Source organism: Eurosta solidaginis, chromosome 1, assembly GCF_040869045.1.
Source record: "Eurosta solidaginis isolate ZX-2024a chromosome 1, ASM4086904v1, whole genome shotgun sequence".
Classification (NCBI taxonomy): domain Eukaryota; kingdom Metazoa; phylum Arthropoda; class Insecta; order Diptera; family Tephritidae; genus Eurosta; species Eurosta solidaginis.
In genome coordinates, this window is record NC_090319.1 from 16031823 (window position 1) to 16052726 (window position 20904).

Here is a 20904-nt window from a genome sequence, read left to right on the forward strand (position 1 = left end):
AAATTGATTAAGAATCAAATTTAAGCAAATGAATTTCAATGAATTTGTATGTATGTATGAATGGAAATATGATTACAACAAAAATATTATCATAAAAATTAGTAGGTATTGTCTTTTAAGTAAGCCTGCGGATTCCATCGCATTCCATAGCACCAAACAAAATTTCGGCGCACTTTTTTATGCTAAATATTTTGCGCACTCCCTCAAAAGTTCTTTTGTTTAAAGTAATTCATTGTCCAAATCTAAAGTATATCCGTCTACCAAATAAACGAATTTGATCGCTTCGCTTTAATTTGCATAATAAGTGTATTATGTAATTAAGAATTCGTATAGCTTCTTGTATATCAATATGAATGCTTGTGGGAGTATTATTTGTCGGTTAATATATCTGATAAAATATTTCAATGTTCAAAAATTGAATCACTCAACGCATACCAATTATTTGTTTAGCCAATATGACAATATGGACATTTGCTGATATAATAACCACACCAAAAACAGCTAAAGTTACAGCTACCATATCCAATAATAAATGGCGATTTGCGACTGAAAACCCAAAACTAATCATTTGGACTTATTTAACCTTGGAACATAATCATGATGTAATAAACCAGACAGGTGAAGTCAATATTACAAAAAGATGTAGTATTTGACAATACTCGCACTCATAAATTTAAGTGTTGCTTCTTTACTTTTCTGCAGCAGTGAGACTTAGACAGTCTGGGTGTTGGAAGGATACGCAGATGGTGCACGGCAGCATCCTTAATCTACTACCGACGGGAGTACTAAATGCCTATATATATTATAATCCCCGCAAACTTCAGTTTGAGGACAACATCACCACTATCATTCCAAGTAGGAATGATTGCAAGAGGGGAGCGGCTCCAGTGGGTAGCGGCATACTAATCTACACTGATAGCTTGGTATCTTCTCGCACTCCCTAGAAATGTCTACGTCGCTCAAACTACCGTCATACTGCAGTGTATTTCAAGCAGAAGTCAGGCCTGTAAACTGCTCGAGGCCAGGAGCATAACTGGCAAAGTGTCTATCCTTTCTGACAGTCAAGCAGCAATTAAGGCGATAGCTGCACGATACACTAGTTCAAAGCTGGTAGGGTCATGCAAACAAATCTTATCGGCGCTGACCGACACTCTGGAAATATCCATTATCTGGGTTCCGGGACATAGGGGAATCGAAGGAAATGAGATGGCTGACGAACTGGCACGTAGGGGCTCAGCAGAGGGGGTGAGGGAATAGCCAGTGTCGAAGTAGGTAGTTATTCAAGATTTTTATGTGAACAAAGCCCGACAAAAATGGAAGAGCACCGCGGGTTGTGCGATTTCAAAGGCCATTTGCCTGACTACAACGAAAGGAAAACTAGGTATCTGCTGAGGAGATCCAAGGCCGACACCCATAGACTTATTGCGGTCTGCACTGGTCGCTGGACCTAAGGAACGCACACGGAAAAGATGGGTATTCCGCATAAGGACCACTGCAGAAGTTGTAAGGACATAGATGAAAAAGAGACTGTCGAGCATTTTCTGCGTAAATGCCCGGCTCTGGCTAGAACCCGTTTAAGATCATTCGGGATCCCTTTTTTGGAAGATCTAGGAAGATTAGCGGAAATAGGGATGGCAAACATTATTGATTTTGTAAACAACTCAGGTTGGTTGCAAAACATATCCATGTAGTACTCAGTAGTTCAGACGGGTTTTATGGCATCAAAACGGCTTTTCATTAGCTACTTGGGCGACCATGGTCGCAGCCATATTTTCAGTAAAATGAAAAAAATACTACATTAATGCCTTTCTGAAATATGACGTAACGTGCATGGAACTAATGCCTGTGGTCTGTATTTCCTTTTGTGGGTGGGTGTAATTTCCTTTTCCTGAATGGAAAAGTTTTAGTCAACGGAACTGAATGGCTGGATTTTCAGAGTATCACATTGTCCACAAATCAGGAATATGGAGACGGACTGTTGACGTCAGTGAGATGATTGACGATCTAGAACAATATCATGAAGTTGCGGATGAGTATCTGCGATGCTTGTAATAGGAAAACTCACACTTACATTTATCTATGTAAATCAAGCGTTAAGAGGTAGGCTCATTGAACAGAGGGAGGTGGCTGGTGTGAAATTATATAGCGCCGATGCTTAAAAAAATCAGAGATTATAGATATACCCGTTGGCCAAAAAAATCTGCAGCTTATCAAAACTTGTCTTTAAACAGCTCTGGCTAACCCAGCAAACGTTTAAACAAACATGAAATACTCCCACCCAGGAGTATCAAACATGACAAACATTTTTCTGACTTGCTCTATCTATCGACCTGCCTCTCCTCTGTCTAACCCTTTTCTTCCTCTCTTATTGCCTCTCCCCTCTGCATTTTATAGTTAATCTTAATCAGCTATTTCAATTTACTTATCCTTTTCATTCTTATGTAAATCTTCCCGCTTTTTCTCATACTCTTCCCGCTCTTGCCTCTCTTCAAGTCTAACTCCCACCTAACTGCCTAAAATTTGTATCGTAAAATTACAAAAAAATATACTTATTTACTTTCAAACGAGCACTTAATTACATCTCTCTTTAAAATCCATATGTTTTGGACAATATTAGTTAACAAATTGTGATACTTTATTACCGAGTACGATTGCTAACCACGACCAAAACTGTCGGGGGAGGTATTAATAGACACGTTTTTGCCTCGCTTCCAATAATTCGAATTATTTTTCGCCTTTGGACTATTGATAACAGGACAAAACGCGTCTTTTCATTTCTCTTTCCACATTTTTGTACGGGTTAGTGCAGTCGACCTCGGTTTCAAACTGTTTTTCGCGGAGAACTTTTGAACGGGTAGAAAAACTTAGCACCCGTGTTTGTATTCTTAATACTGGAATAACAATGCGTCCTCAGATACCCCAATTCAAGACTTTTGTATAATTTTCTGTAGGACCCATATAGGTGTACTATATTTTCGTACTAAAAAAAAATTTACCATCACAGTAACCCATATCTGATATTCCGGTCCTTTTCATACTTGTAACCTGTACTATGATATAAATACTTATTCAGTATGTTTTCGGAAATTACGGAACATGTAGCAACAGAAGATCGTAACGAGTGATTGACAGAAGTTAATTGGGATTTGGTATGTATATTTTTCATTCTAATTTTATTATTCACAAAATTCGTATTGGGGTACAATATTAAAGATGCTGTCGGAATGGACAGACTTCGAGTGTCAAAATATAACTTCAAAACAGCAATTATGGTTGCGCTGCATGGGAGGTTGGAAAGGACGCGTTTCCAAGCCACTCACCCTAAACATTGTTTTTAATTACTGAAGGCAATAAGAATATTATTTTAAATTAGAAATAGCGATCCAGATGTGTACAATTATTACTATTATTATTAGAAACCTCGCACAAAAAACGGAACGACTCGTATTATTCAAAATTTAGACTGCATGTGCTTAATAAAAGTGGCTGAAAATGGTATAGTGAAAATATTTTTCAGGTCATCCAAACAGGTAGGCTGTACAAATTTCAGCTTATTATGTAAATATTCACCGTGATTTAAGTTTTTCCATACAAATCGTATGGGGAATTTTCAGGTTTGTATAAAAAGTGTACCAGGGCTCTAACCCTTACTACCCAAATCACTAGGTGTACCAAATCTTAAAATATGCGTAATATTTTTATATGAGACTTATGCGGTTATTGGTGATGATAAGATATATGTACATACATATGTATGTAAGTAGGTTGAGAAAATATTTAATAACGGCTAGATATGGTGAAAACCAGAAAAAATGAATTTTCGATTTAACATATCAAATTTTTTTTTACGAACGTCTGCTGAGAAAGACATTGAAGGCATGAGAACTAGATGTTGTTTAAATTTTCTTCGCTTTCTTCTTGTTAGGTGTACGAAATATTGTGCAGATTAAAAAAAAATGTTGTTGAAATTGGAAAGCGTTGTGAATATCTTCCCTTTGTCCTCTGCCATGTATCGCATCAGTTCGAACCAGCGCATAATGTACTAGTTCTAATTTTATACCCTCGCAGGGTATTTAACTGAGACTTTCAACATTGTGATGTCCTAAGAAATGGCAATTACCGAATGCTTTCTTAACTTGTTCTGTCGTAGGTGGATCTGATACGGTCGCTGTCTTTGACTGATTAGTTGAAATATATGTATATGTATTAGGGTGGGTTGATTTGTATGGACGAAAGTTAACCGATATCGCGCCATCGAATTTTCGATAGGATTTGGGCTCAGGGAAAAAAGTTCCACTACGCATACACAAAAAATGATTTTCGAGCCTGCGAAATTTCATTTTTTTGACTTTCTTTCAACTTTTATTTTTAAGGTTTTTTTCATAACCTATTAAAAAAAACTTCATATGTATACCCTGTCCGACCCGAAAATGTCCGCTAAAAACGTTGGCGATAACAGTTTTTTGAAACAACTCTTATCGACAACGTTTTTAGCGGACATTTTTGGGTCGGACAGGGTATACATGAAAATTTTACAATGAAATGAAATTTTTTTTAGTAGGTCATAAAAAAACTTTCAAAATCAAAGTCGAAAAAAGTAAAAAAAATTAAATTTCGCAGGCTCAAAAATTATTTTCGAAAAATCGATGGTGCGATATCGATTAATAACTCGACCCAGTCTAATATGTATAGCTTAGACTAAAGCGCTGTTGGTACAAATATGACTGCCAACTGTACCGCTCTGCATTTGGTTGCCATTAAATTTTTAGTTCGAAGCTGTCGCTCTGCGTGACTGCCTTCCATTTATTCTGCAAGACTTAGCGGCCCAAAAGCTAATCAAATTCAAAAGTTACTTTATCCAAAATTCAAGTGAAAAAAACTGTTATAAAATTTAATTTTAAAGCCTACTTACAGAACAGCAGGCCTGAGTAAACTAATTATTTATTCAAAACTTTTGATTGTGGTTGTGGTGTTCTCTTATTTTTCTTAAGAATAAATAAATGCTCATCCACTTGTCACTTATTTTTCGCAAAAGTTATAATTAGCTTCATAGCAAACTTTCTTTTCATTCTGCAATAGCTTACTAAGCGTTTTAATTTAATGATTCTCTTAGCAGACATTTGAACGTGATATTTCTTAATTTCTTTTTCAGTCAAACGTTTTTAATGTGCTATCATCTTTTGTTTTTATGGTAATTTAACAGCTATATTTGGAAAGCTAACAGCTTTGATTAGTTAAACTCAGGTTTTTGGCAAGTTTTTAATAATTTCTGCAAGTTTTTACACGTACATATGTGCCTTATTTAAATAAAATTATGTATACATATGTACGTACAGCAGCGAAGAGAAAAATAGCAGTGGAAATTATTATTAAATTTCTTCAATGAAATATTTTTTGTATGATTTAATCGGGGATTGCCCGTATTGCTTTTTTTAAATGTATGAAAACATTTATTTGAAGCAATTTATATAATTTATTTAATAATTTGGGAAAAATTTAAACAACGTGACATCAGGACGGACAAGGCGACAGCTGTTTCGATTATACCTTGTAAATCCCTTCAAAGCCTTTTCTCCCGGGAGTGGGAGTCGAATCCGCATTCCTACGATAGTGATTTTCCCTTATTTTGTCTCCATAGCTCTCAACTGAGTATGTAATGTTCGGTTGCACCCGAACTTAGCCTTCCTTACTTGTTTAATGTAAAATTGTGCAATTTTTAATGTAAATTATATATTGTGAGTCTATTGACTATGTTATATGTCTATATATGTATGTATCTACGTGAACGTCTATGTATGTATCTGCGCGTGATTACCAAGTAGGTATGTTTGTAATGGCCTCTTAAATTAAAACTTACATTTGTAATTTCTTTTTTCACCAAAAAATAAAATGGGAATGCCCCTGAAGATGCTAAAAAAGTAATATATAAATTTTTTAATCGATCATATTACAAAACACAAACAATAATAATGATTGTTGTACCACCGAGAAGCTCATGAAAAGTAACCAATTTATGTTATTCCTACAAGTTAGTAGGAAGTTGTACATCACAACATTATACACAAGCACTCAGTCCAGTTCAATTCGCATAATTTTACATTATTTTCACATTTTTGGTATCCCCCCTTTGCCCTCAGGTATTCATACACAAAGTACTATATCCTGATACTATTAGTAAATGCGATTTTATTTGACATTTTGACGTTCTGACATTTTTCACCTTTTTGGTTCAATAGGTCATTTGAAATGTGTGCTTCCTACATATGGCTGTTAGTTCACGCAATGCATATACATAGAAGGTAATTTTCCTACTTTTCCATAGTTGCACTGTGGTTTAAGTTGTAATGAAATAAGGGGAAACTGAATATTCACGTTAAAAGTTATTATTTTTGTTAAGAGCTTAAAATAAAGTGAACAGCGGAAGCACTGCTAATAAAAGCAATAGTATAAAAAATCTAATGTTACTAAGCTTTAAGCGCGCCTATAAATATTCCACACAATTAGGATTAAAAGCATATAGAATTAATATGTACCTAAATGGTGAGTAAACGGGTAGCAACAAAAAAGGCAATACTTAGAGACCGATTGTAAAGCGAGCAGCGGGGCATTCATATGGCTGCGTGGTTAAAGGCGTCTGCCTTTACACTAGTATAAAGTATGAACGTTGGAGATTTCCACTTCAATACTCAGCTCCCGATATCAATAAAAATGTGTTTTTCGAAAATTCAAAAGTTATGAAGCGAAAGGCATTTAAAAAAAAATTTCATTGGATTGATTATTTTTACATAATTAAAATTAACGTCTCCAATAAACAAAAAAACATGCTACACAAAAACTTAAAAAACAAGTTGTACTATAAACTGCTTACCGAAAGACTTTCACAAACGTCTGGTTGAAAAGTTTGAAATTTTAAGGAAAGGTCTATGCAATTTTCGAAATCATTAATTACTATTGAAATTATTCACCCATTAGTGGATCTTATTAAACAGTCTTTATTTAAAATTATTATATATAAATAACTCCCATTCCGAGGATTATATAACAAAATAGTAAAACCTGAATGAATAACTTTTCCAGTACAGCCGTTCAATTAGCTTATCAGAAAAAATATATACACTAGGGCGGGTCGATTTAAAAATCGCTCATTGCTCTGTGAAAATCGTATTCTCGGGATCAAAGTAAGAAACTTTGCCGAAGGAACTATACCTCTAAAACGAATTGTGAGTTCCCCCCCCCCCCCCCCCCCCCCCCCCCTTTGGGTCGAACTTTTGGGTAGGGGCAATTTCAATTCTACCTGCCGTGTCTTGTGGTGCTTAAAAAAAACAACACAAGCAATTTTACGATCTGCAATTGTGTCACATTGATACCTTCATTTTTTAAAACGGTTGAATAAAAAACCCACACAACTATGTTTACGACATGCAAATGCATCACAGTAATGCCTTGGCTTTAAAAGGGGGTTGTAAAAATGCTAATTTCTAATAATTATTTTTTTTAATTTCTTTTCAATTACTAAGTTAAGTTCATTTTTTCATTTACATATGTTCTGACTAAATAAATTTCTAAAGAGAAAAATAAACTCGAAAAAGAAAAAACATAGGCATTTCAAAGTGGGATTTTTCAAAATTTGCCCCTACGACCCAAAGGGGGGGGGGGGGGGGGGACATCAGAATTCGTTTTATAGGTATGGTTCCTTCGGCAAAGTTTCTTATTTTGATCCCTAGAATATGATTTTCGCAGAGCAATTGGCGATTTTTTTGCCTCTCCAAAAATCGACCCGGCCTAATATACACCCCTATTCTGCATTTCGATTACGTTCCCATTCTACGCTCCGCTTTAATCGAAGTTGGGTATTCTGCATTACGACGGAATCGTAACGAGAAGAGGAAGAGCAAATGATTTTTCGAAATTAGCTGTTTGTACGGAATGTGTGAACATTGGAACAAAATAAATTAAAGAAAATGTTTAAAAAACACTGAAAAACGTTTATATTTTATTATCTACGCTATTTTGTACAAAAAAAAGCAATAGAATATATTGCCGCAGTGTTATATTTTTTTGAGTGAAGTGCTTTCATAATTGTATATTTGTTTTTGTCGTTCTTTTGGCCAATTCCCTGCCGTGGCCACCAAGTTTTGTTAAAACGGATTCCTGCACGAATATAGTTGACATTTTCTGAATTTTATGGATGCTAATTTCATTGCACTGGCCTAAAATATTTTATGAAGATTTATTTATTCTTTCCGCATGGATTGTTTACGTTTTCGCTTCACCTTCCTCTACTCCGGCAGCTTGCTTTGGCATATAACTGGACCCAACGAACAGACACAAATTATAGCTGTCTATTATAATGGAATCAATAGCCGCGGCATTATTTGTAGAGTTGGAAAGCAACGCATACGAAAATGGCCAGGCGAGAATGGATAGGCAAATGTTGCGAGATTTTTGTCATCCATTTGAGATTAGTGACGAATTGTAAGAAATTGAACTTAAAAGTGGTAAAGTTAAATGACTTGTTTTCTTATTTAGGTTCAAAAAAAAAACTTTCGACTTAAGCAGGATGCTTTCAAGTATGTGTTAGATACTTTTGCTGGGCAAATACGTCCAAGGACTTTGACATCGACATGTTGTTTTTGACCCGGAAACATATAAAAAACAATCATCATGAAGCCTTTTACGTTTCTTAACAAGTTTTACTTACATATTTGTTAAAATTCTGTTATAAATTAATAAAAAAATAAAAATAAAATATTTTCCGCCAACAAATTTGCAACTTAGAAAAACGGAACTACGATCGAAATGCAGAATACACAAAATCGAACGATTCGAAGTTGGATCGAAAGAGATTGGAACACAGTATACCAAAATTGCCAAACCGAAAAAATTCCAATCCAAGTCGAAATGCAGAATAGGGCTGATAGAAAAAATACGTTTTACGTTTCTTACATGTATACTTTTTCAGCCCCTGACCCACTGTGCGCTGCTAGTTCGTGACTTTTTTTAAATAATAGTACATATCCAAATACCCATATATGTGTAGGTGAACGCACCTACATATGTAAATATAATGATGTTCTTCAAGAATATACCATTTAGCATATTTTTTACCATTTTGCCTTAGTGCGCAAAGCTTTCTGTGAATGAAGTTTCATTGTTTGTTAGCAAAAATTGGAAAAACCCATACTTAAGTCTAGCCGAATATTATATAATTAACTGCTTGGTTTAGTAACAAATTTGGAGTTCTTACCACGGTCAGTTCTTTTTCTAGTAAGGTACCGTGGCATAACCATATCCGATAAATTTGTTTTTCACATTTCTTATTCCAATGTCATAGAATTGATAGGGTAGTTCAGGATTTTGGCAAATGGTCCGGCACCATTAAATATTTTTTTACAATAAACTAACAAAATACATGACACTGTATTTGCTACATCATTGCAAGTATGCAACATCAAAAACAGCAGTTTATTTTTCCAAGATTTGAGATTTAAGTGCCGGTATATTTGGTCTGTGTAATTGTTTAATTTGTAGACTGATAAATAAATAAATAAATAAATATCAAATCAGAACATGCAAACAAAAAATTGAAAAGACAAAAAAAAATTTGTTGAGTATCTGTAGCTTATATTTGTTATAGCAACATTTCCAATATCGAATGCATGTACAAAACTCTGAGCTTCCTTACTATAATCTGCATGCTTTGCACAGCAGGGTATAACAAGCTGAATAACAAGAGCTGACTCAATTTATATATTGCTAAAAAGCAGTGTTTACATTCCATCACTAAATTATATTTAAAAAGCTAAAAACGGCTTTCGGTAAACAAAATTTAAGTTATGTATGACCCTCAAATTGAGTAAACTAGGACTTGGTATGTACCAGCACCATCTACCCAACGTTAACAAAAGCCACAGATAAGCTAAGCGAGTTTGGTTATTCCATTTCGAAACCTCAAGGATAGAAATAATGTGTGAGATAAAAATCTAAACAAGGTCAGCAGCAGCAGAAAAAGTTACATTTACTAGGAACAACACAGCTTCGGATTGCTATTCGCCCGGAAATGGCCAGGTTGATTCTCCCGAATGCTGTTCAAGCGTGCTAACTAACTTCCTAAAGTAGCTTGTGCTTAGGTCTCTCGTGGTAGCCACTGAGCTTCCGTTTGATAGTGATCTTAACACGAGCAGACCAAAAACTTGGCATGGCCACACCATCATAACTGGGCAGAAGGTGGGAACGTCTGACTACCATGATGCTCGGCTGCAAGCGGGCATCTGTCTTGCACCCAGGGACTCAGTTTACAAACGCTTAATGTGATTATACTCGTATACTGTGAAAGAAATGTCTCGACGATTTTCCAGGCAGATACCCGAGATAGAGCGATTATCCACTAAGTTTGATGCCTGTTACATATGTACGTATATATCAAGTTGATGATCAATTCAAAAAAAATTTAATTGTAGAAATCTTATCCTAATTTTTTTTTCTCAAAACTCCTTATCTTGGAATATATTGTATTCAAGAACCTACTACTTCACAAAAGTTTTCATGATTGCCCTTAGCTGAAAACAAATTAAATTTATGCTGACGCTATTGAAACAAATTCTAAGAGCCCGCTTTAATCGAATACTGAAATAAGGCTTTTTTGGAACCAACTCTTAGGTAGGGCATTTATCAAAACATTTTGCTGAAGTAGGAGGTTTGCAACCGTCAACCGAGACGTTTTACTTCCTAGTCTATTTGTTCAAAAAATATTTGATTCTTTTTTAGAGATGACCTATTCAACAGTTTGTTGCATAAACGCCCCATTTAAAAGTCGAATTTAGGTTTTCAGCTGATACAGAGCCTTTGCCAACAAGGCAAACCAATGATGTGTTCCACTGAACAAATTAATTTTAAATTTTCTTAAATTTTAGAGTCCCAAGTAATCATTTTATTATTTTCCTTACAGCTTCAGCACACGCAGGTTCGTCTAGCGTTACAAGCACAGAGGCATATTTTAATGGTTCCGCCTATCTGCGATTGCTCACGCCGATGCCAATTTGGGATCATTCCGCAATTAGTTTTCGTTCTTGTAGAGGTAAGCAAGAAACAAAATACACAATTGCTTATCATATTCTTTTCCAAACTAGGCTACTGTTTACCATCTAACGTCATTTAAATTATTTTCTCAGGCGGTGAAATTTTGGCTCAACAATACAATAAGAACTCATTTGTCATTACGGTGTTAAATGATTTTTTGCAAGTCTCATTGGCCGGTCCAGCGGTGATTGGACCCAATAATCGTTTAGATGTTAAGTTACCATATCATTTACTCGATAATCATTGGCACACGCTGCAGTTTAAATATGAATATGGTAATCTTTATTTGTATATCGATCGAACGTCTATGGTATTTGGTAAGTGCGTAATTATATTTAATGTAATCGCAGTTTGGTGGCAAAGTTAATACTTTGCATCTTTACCAATATAGGTAACACACTACCAGATAGACACAGTTTTATCAGTCAATATTTTAATAATCTAAATTAAATTTTAATAAATAGTGTTTTACAGGGCCGGATTAGTAAGTAGGCAGAATAGGCAGCTGCCGATTTTAGGGGCCCGAAAAATGAAAAAGACTTCTAAAATTTTATTACAAGCATAAAATTCTAGAGAGTGAAATAAAAACATAATCGGAACTGAAAATAATTTTTACTCAAATAAATAAAACCCAATTGACCGCATTACAATGGCGACCGCATAAAAAGAACATTTCCGACTCATTTGACAAATTGTATTAGCGTGCAAAGAAGTGTATCGAAGTGAAAGGAGAGTACATTGAATAATAAAAAAGAATTATCTCAAAATGTACACTGCTTGTTTTTATTTTGAAAAATGTGGGTTATTTTTGGAACAGAGGGTGTAGAAGCCTTCAACTTTATTTTGACTGCTATGCGTTCAGTGAGTAAGACATTGCAAAGTGAAAAAGCAGATTTGCAGACTTGTGCTTTTTTATACAAATCGTTAGAAGAGAGTTTAGTTTTATTCCGTGAAAAGTTCAAAGATTTCGAGGAAAAAACAAAACAATTATTACCTGGTGTAGGTTATACAGAAATCGTAAAACGTGCTCGTCGTAGAAAAAAAACAACCTAATGACGAAAATGTTCCAGAAGTAGAATTTTCGCCTCACGATTAATTTAGGACAAAAGGTTTCCTCGAAATCATCGACGATCTTCACAGTGAAAGTATATGGAAGTTTCAGAGAGATTTGCATTTCTCATCAACTTTTCTCTAAGTGAAACTATAAATAACTTGGTTATTTTTTATGCTAGAGGTTTGAAAGAATTTTTCATTGAAATGAAACAATTCCAAAGTTACGTGCACTCCAGATACACTGATGCACAACAAACTCATAGTCATTTGTATAAGGTTCTAATGGAAGATCAATTAGCCGATGTATTTTACCTAACACAGAAATAGCTCTTCTAATTTTTTTTAACATTAATGATCACAAATTGTTTTGCCGAACGATCCTTCTCGCAATTAAAAAGAATCAAAGCTGCTGAATGACCTACAACGCGACAAGAGCGATTCGAGATTTTAGGATACTTTCCATTGAGTCAGATTTATTGAACAAAATCGATATTGATGATATATTTGATGAATTTGCCGAAAAAAAATGTAGAAAACAACATGTTTAAAATGTAGATAGTAATTTTATTCATATTATTACATTGTAACAATCAAATTTTTATAGATATAAGTTTGTATTTTTTAATCAAAAACAGAAGGGAACGGACGTAAAAAAAGGGCCCTCAAATTGGTGGTTGCCTAGGGCTATGTTGAGGGTTAATCCGGACCTGGTGTTTTAAAATTAACGCCAAAGTTAACAGCTCAAAGCGCTGGCAAAATTGACATATCCATATCCATATAAAATAGCTTATCCAACCAACCTTATGGAAATCAATGAAATAGGTCAATGGTGCCATACCATGACACCCTCGCCATAAACATACCATAGCCACCCAATTGGTTTTTTGGTTTCTCGCCATATCCATAACCTATAAATATTTGAGTTGGTGAATTTATAAATTTTTTGCATATTTTATTTATTGTTTTGGATACGTTTTGACTAAGAGACTTATTATTTGTGGAATCCGATTGAAATTTTTCGCGCTTTCTTCTTTTTTATAAAAATGTCACGATTTTTAGGTTAAGGCGCCAATAACTGATGCCAATAGATACGATTAATTAAAAATATTGTGGCGAATATTTGCATCACTATACTGGTAGTAAATAATCACAGCAACAAAACCAGCAAGCAGCCACTCTTATGTATGTACATGTACACACCAATCATCATTTACACACATACATAGAAGGCGACGAAGAATATTTCACATACATAACCAGTAGCTAAAAGCAAAGAAATTATCTCACATACACATATGTAGTCATCAGTTAAAAGTTGTTACTCACACATACACACGCATATAACTAAATAACCAAGCAAGAGATACAACTATTCTAGAAGGTGAAACGTCTAGACCTTAGGAGAAATAAGCGAACGAGGCAACAGAGTGTATAAAAGCAGAACAAGCTAAGGAATAACTATTCAGTTTGATTTAAACACGCTATTAGTTGTGAAGTGAAGTGTAATTGTACTACTCCCAAAGTAGTCTAAATAAAGACCATTTCGCAATACTGAATATTGGAGTTATTAGTCGACAGTTCAGCGATTCGAACTTTAGAAGAAGGTTTATAATTATCCGAACTCTCCCCGAAATTCGTTACAATATGGTTACGACTATGGCGTTATGACTATGTCAACTTTGCCCTTTAGATACCACAAAACTGTGATTACCCAAATCATCAACCAAATTACTTACTTAACTTTTCAAAAATGTAAAATTTTTTTTTCAGCAAATGCCACATACAACAGTCAATTTCTTACCAATCAAGATATCGGCAACGAGGCCGCTATTCTAATATTAGGCAACTCTTTTAGTGGTTGCCTGCAAGATGGTCCCGGTTTACATTTCATTAATGGTTCAGTGCAAAATGTTGTCTACGGACCTTGTCCGCTGAGTACCGGCCCATGCGGTGAGCATGATACACTAGTACATGCACATGATAACTACTGTTCAAATGAACCGTGTATGAGTCATGGACAATGTATTTCATTGAATGATGGTTACGAATGTCGTTGTACACCACGTTATTCGGGTAAGAATTGTCAAATCGATAATGGGTCGCCATGTGCGCGTAATCCCTGCACGAATGGTGCTAATTGCATCGAAGATGGACGTGGCGATTATCAATGTCAATGTGCACCAAACTTTACGGGTAGAAATTGTGAAACCGAAATTAATGTGCATCCGGTGTGTCAAGCGAATCCATGTCTCAATAATGGCGCTTGCATTGTAGCACCTGGTACAACGAAGATCGAATGCGAATGTGCTAAGGGTTATGCGGGTGCGCGCTGTGAAATTGATATAGATGATTGCGCATCACAGCCTTGCCAAAATAATGGACGATGTTTGGATTTAGTAAATGGTTTTACATGTGATTGCCGCGACACTGGTTTTACGGGACAAATTTGTCAAACGAATATCGATGAATGCGATGGTAGTCCATGCAAGCATGGTGGACGTTGTTATGATCGTTATGGTTGGTTCATATGCCAATGTCCGGATGGTTGGGCTGGTGAAACTTGTGAGGATGCAACGAATTGTAAAACTCAACAATGTTTGAATGGTGGCACGTGTGTTAACAAAACTATTGGATTCTATTGTCAATGTGCGCCAGGCTATAGCGGTGAGCTGTGTCAACAAAATCCGCCATGTCCACAATGTCCTATCGATTCAGAATGCATTGCTGGGAAATGTGTATGCAAGCCAGGCACAACGGGTAAGTGTGGGCAGGACTATAGCTACTAACATTTCATCTTTCGTATGATGCATTTCATTCTTCATGCGCCTAAGATAAGGGTACGCGTTGTAGGGTAGTTTACTTAGTACATATTTATAAAAAATAAGCAATAAATAAGTTAAGTATAAAAAAAGTGCGGTGTGGATTAGTTGGACAAAGGGATATTTCTTCAAAATAATCTTTCCCAAAGCTTTAAGTAATCTTAATTAAGTATCTATGCATGCTTAAGCTTATTTAAACTTATTTTCTTTTAACAACTTTTTTTTTAAATTTGAAAACTCTTTTACATTACCAAGCTACCGATAATAACCCAGCACTAAATGCAACAAATAGTGCGCTCGACATGTTGGAATGCCTGAGTGAAAAACGCAAGCGCTACATACCACCAGATTGGTTGAAAAAGAAGCGATGTGAGCTTAAATTAAGTATGTGACCGAGTTCCGAGAAGTCAAACAATTCATAGTAAACAATTTCCTTAATGTATATGCATACTTACCTTTAGCTTTCCCGGTATAGAAATTTATTTAGTTGTACATATGACATAAACAGCAATTTTATCAGCATTTCAGTGTAAAGATTACGCAGCCCCACAGAAAAAAAGTGTGATGTTCAACGGAGGGGACAGGTCAATTCTTATGGATTTTTGGTCGCTGAACACGAATCCGTTGTCAGAATTCAAAAGTCAGCTCTTGTTTTTTTCTAACCTCAAAAAGCTCCCGTTTTTCGTCTCAAAAACTCGAAGAACGGGAGCTTTTTGGGGTTAGAAAAAAACAAGAGCTTACTTTTGAATTCTGACAATGGATTCGTGTTCAGCGACCAAAAATCCATAAGAATTGACCTTTCCCCTCCGTTGAACATCCCACTTTTTCTGTGGGGCTGTGTTATTGAATGTGGATGTGGTAATTTAGAAATTTATTATTTTACGATTTGATGGTTTTTGTCTAAAAGTATTGAATCAATTACATTGTGGATAAGTCAAGTATTATATCTAAAGCATAGAGGTCAAGAAAACAAGCAGACACGCACACTTCACTTTAAAATTTATCATATATATATTATGTTTTCCCACGCGTTTTATTTCTTTTGGGCACCTCTTCAGGGAGCTTAGTTTTATCAACATTATAAGCGAACTTGCTATACATGAGCCATCATACAGTCGTAATGATCCGGAGCCAGATAGACAATTTCACACGTAAATCCAACAACTACAATTTGAGCCAGATAAATCCAGACAGAAGTCTGGTTCAAATTGTGAGCTAGATAATTTGTCAATTTCTTGTCTTTATTTTGACAACAGTGCCTTTAATAAACCTACTTTTTCAAAAATAAATGTAGCTGCTTGGCTTTTATCCATCCACGTGTTCCAATGAAACGTGATCCAGATACGGTTAGAGATTTAACATGCAAATGTAACAACAATGTGAAATGGATCAATTTGTTGTTGCATTTGCATGTTAAATTTCTATACATATCTGGATCACACTTCAATGGAACGTAACACAATGTGTTAAATATTACAGCGACAACTGACTATCACAGTTGATGTGTACAAAAATAGAACAATCTCTGCTTCTCAAGTCTCCCAATGATCCGGAACATTCCCCTGAAAACTGAGCGTGACATGGAGCTAGAAAGCTTAACGAATGATGGCTTTGGACAATTTCGTAGCAAATCAATAATTATACAAATTGAACATTTTTATTTTTGTATATTTGGATTGTGCAAATATTTTAATTGATTCTTGTCGCTTAGTTAAAGTAAAAACAACGTTTTCGATGAGCCTATGCTCTACGCAGACATCAACATAGTCCAGCGAATTAAAACGCAGCGGCTGCGCTGCCTAGGCCATGTTATGCGAATGAAAGATGACGCTCCGGCCAAGAAAGTGTTTCTATCGGAACCCGCCTATAAAAGCAGAGGTAGACGGCGGCCCCCATTCCGCTGGACGGACCAGGTGGAAAACGATTTAAACTCCCATGGTGTGACTAATTGGCGCCGGTTGGCAGAAGGAAGAAGCGATTGGCGCGCCTTGTTGAAAGGCCATAACCGTTTAACGGGTTAAGCACCAATTAAGTAAGTAAGTTTTCGAGGAGTTTGGTTTTATTAGTTTTTTATGTTTTTACAAATAAAATCTGGCATCCTTTAAGCAAACTTTTTATACCGTGACAATTTCGTCTCGATATTCGTTTAATCATGACTAGCTGTTGTACCTAAGTAAGGTCAGGTCGAACTGGTCGATTACACCGCGCCACCATAATTAATTGGCGCTGTTAGCTTAGAAAGTTTTGGTTGTTGCGTAAAAAGTCATGCCAGCAATCCTTATTTCACAAGAACTGAGCGCAAACGGAGTAGAGAAATCAAGTACATTTACAATTGCTCCCCTCAACTCAGTGGAGATCCTCTGCTTGCTCATTTGAGCTTTTATTCCTTGAACTATGTACTTATCTGCTTAAAGCTTATACAGCTAATAATTTAACCTCTTTGACATCACGGGTAGGACCATGAATCTGCCAGAGAAATTTTGGCTCGAATACTCTAAGGGTTATATCATCTAATAAGAGACTTATAGAGCATGATTTTTGTACATCGAAAGATGCGTCAACCATCCTGACAAAGTACCATCAACATCGATAACACTCCTCAAAAGCTTCGGGGAGTGTATTTATCGCTACAACAACAACCACGACATATCGTTGCAAATTCATAAACGCTCTAATTCCTTTTTTAATGATCAAGTAATTCGTAGTGCCCTCGTCCACCGCAAAACTCACTCTGAGTACACATTTAGATATCTAGTATAATATCCATAGTTCCCAAAACTGACGACATTCTGTCTCAAGTTCCTTTTCTCTTAATATGCGTCTTTCTTCCCTCTTTGCCTTGTGCAGCGTGACCCTGTATGCATCGTCTCTTTCTCCGAGGCAGCGCGGCATTCCCTATCGTACCAGTTATTTTACCAGGCTGCAATCGTATGGTCTCTGCAGTGGCTGTACGTAGTGCTAGAGAAATGTGCTCCCACTTGTCCGTTACATCGTCAGATCAAATATTTTTCTTACGGAGCAGATGTGAGTGTAGTAGGGTAATCATCAGCTGACTGTTTTGTGAGCAGCATCTCGGTAGAAAAATGTCTTTAGGTCACTGTATCAAATTTCTTCGTTGCAGAGTGGCGGGCGTGTATCTTAGATGCACATCGTCATCCCTATCCGTATATCTATGCCTAACACTATGACTATAAAGTCATAAGACTTCCTTTATACCTAGCCCTCTTTCTCTGTCCCCATCACTGCCCTGTACCTTAAGTCTTAAAAAAACATGATTTGGTATTCGGTACGGTCCTAAGCTTTTAATTGTTTAAATAATGAGTAAAAAGACGTTTAACCCAGTTGACGTCCCTGATTATGAATATGCTTACGCATACCCATACACGTACTCACACACATACATAAACATAACAATACATACATACATAGCACCTACACACATAATTACATGAGCAAATTAACAAATTTGCTGCTCGCGAATTTTAACTCCTTTGAAATGGCACTAATCTCTCAATTTAGGCCCAATTGGCCATTGTCTACCAATACCAACAACACCATCATCAACATTGGTGATAAGTAGTCCAACAACAAAAGCAACTACAACGACCACAGCAGCAGTGCAAATGACAGCAACAACAACAACAAATAATCCGCTTTTATTGCCCAATTCAATACAACAACAACCACGCTCGGCTCAATTGTTTGCATGTCCCCCCGAAAATTGCTTGAACGGTGGAACTTGTAGTGGAAGTGCTTCAAATTTTACTTGTTTATGTGCTAGTGGATATAAAGGTTTGGAACAAAAAAAATATGTTATATACATACATTTGTACTACAATAAATACACTTACAACATACACCCTTTACAGTACCTAACTAATTAATTACTTAATTGATTACCTAATTGAAAGTCATACCTAAACACCAAAATAGTAAAAAGTCTTGAAATTATTTTTATTAACAATAATATATATATTGAAAAACTAAGTAGTAGTACCATTTCCCTGTATGTGTGTTTATTTGTACGTAGTAACGCTAACTAGAAAATTATTTATCGGTATAAAAACCCTTAATTGAGAAATTAGCGAATTTGATTGGCGTGTATGACTTGCTAATTTTAACCACCACTGTAAGAAAAAAAAAAATAGAAATTGCAAAATGTAATAAATGTTTTATCCAGACTTGAAATTATAAAATAATAAAATGCTAATAAACAATTTTTCCATTACTTTAGGTTACAATTGCGAGCTGCCCACAACAGATGGTCCGACAAGCGTACCATTGACCGGTATTGGCGGCGCCAATGATGCCGTTGGCAGTACTATCCCCACTGCAATTAATTGTTTGAATGGCGGCAAATGTTTGAATGGTGGCACCTGTTCGATGAATGGCACACATTGTTACTGTCCCACTGGCTATTCGGGTGATCGTTGTGAGAAAGCTGAACCCTGCACCGCTGCTAACTGTCAAGATCCAATGGTGTGCCAGCTTAACAAATGCATTTGTCCAGATAATAAAGTTTGTACGGCCTGCTCAGCACAGCCATGCCGCAATGCTGGTGTTTGCACAGATTTACCGAATGGCGAGTATACATGCACCTGTCCATCGGGCTGGACGGGACGCACCTGCACCAAAGATGTTGACGAATGCGCTTTGGATCCGAATATTTGTGGTAATGGTATTTGCAAGAATGAAGAGGGCTCATATAAGTGCTATTGTACACCCGGTTTTACGGGTAAACATTGTGATTCCGATGTTGATGAGTGTTTGAGTCATCCATGTCAGAATGGTGCTACATGTAATAATAAGGTAAGTTGCATTGTGAGTGATTTTCTAAATTGTTTCAGAGTTTCTAAAATGTTTTTTAGTTATTCTTTTTTAAATATGGAAAACATCGAATTCTAAGACAAGTGAGTTACGAAGATTTATTCAAATTAGACCTTGTTTTGCTAGATGTTTTTTAGATCCTACTTTCTTAATGTTTTCCTCGAAATAACGCTAAAAATCCCATAATTATCCCTAAAATAATCCGCAAAGAACCTTACAACAATTCTGAAACGGTCCCGATATGATTAAAAAATATTACGAAAATGATTTCGAAAGCAACCCCTAGTTCCAAAACTGGTTATCCCTAAAAAAAAAAAAAAACAACACGAGATTATCCAGAATAGTATCCAAATTTTGCCGATTTCTTATGAAACATATCCAAAAATAGTTCCGATCCAGAGATCAGGCGTAAATTAACTTAAAGAATCTGGTGACGATCCGGAAAGCGTTGAGAGAAATGATGCAAAAACAATTCCGAAGGAAGTTGAAGATATCACTGAATTGATATCGAAACTAATCAGGGAATATTCCGTAGAATTTTCTTAACTATTTCCGAAATGATCAAGAGAATGTGTGAAATCGATGCAGGATTGGTGTTAAAATTATCACTAAGATGTACCGAAATCGATATCTAAAACAATTCCAGAAATTTTCCCATTTCCGAAATGATGCAAACATAAAACCGAAAGAAGCTCAAGATGGTTCTTAGTTTATGCCGAAAACTAGTCTTGAAATATTCCGGAAAATAATATTGAAATTATTCCTAACTATGCAGAGTTTTTCTCAATCTATCCCGAAATGATTTAGAAACCGTATTGAAAAAGGATAGCTTCGAAGTGATTCCGTAAACAATTCCAAAACTATTCTAAAGCAACCCCCTAATGGTTGTCAAATGTGATATCAGAGGAGTTCAGTAAGACAATGAGATAAAATGTGTTCACAAAAGAGTTCGGTAATGATCCCGAAATTGTATCGAAAACAATATCGAAAAAGAGATAGCTTCGAAGTGACTCCGAAAACATTTCCAAAGTTATTCTAAAGCAATACCTAAATGATGGTCAAATGTAATCTCAGGGCAGTTCTGTAAAATAATGGTGATGAAATGTAATCACATTAGAGTTCATAA

General features: G+C 35.8%; 1 protein-coding gene across 13 annotated transcripts in view; it reads left to right on the forward strand.

Annotated features, from left to right (window-relative positions):
* The window catches only part of crb (crumbs), a 68939-nt gene that overhangs the window by 35381 nt on the left and 12654 nt on the right, over nt 1-20904 (forward strand). For 8 of the 13 annotated variants that reach the window (XM_067781558.1, XM_067781592.1, XM_067781575.1 and 5 more), the window contains 6 exons: nt 10949-11077; nt 11172-11396; nt 13903-14889; nt 18471-18743; nt 19186-19760; nt 19820-19861. In XM_067781558.1, coding sequence (XP_067637659.1) covers nt 10949-11077; nt 11172-11396; nt 13903-14889; nt 18471-18743; nt 19186-19760; nt 19820-19861 — 2231 coding nt within the window. Of the gene's footprint in view, nt 1-10948; nt 11078-11171; nt 11397-13902; nt 14890-15206; nt 15336-18470; nt 18744-19185; nt 19761-19819; nt 19862-20904 lie in introns of all 13 variants that reach the window. The other 5 variants (XM_067781641.1, XM_067781649.1, XM_067781630.1 and 2 more) reach the window with 5 other exon arrangements.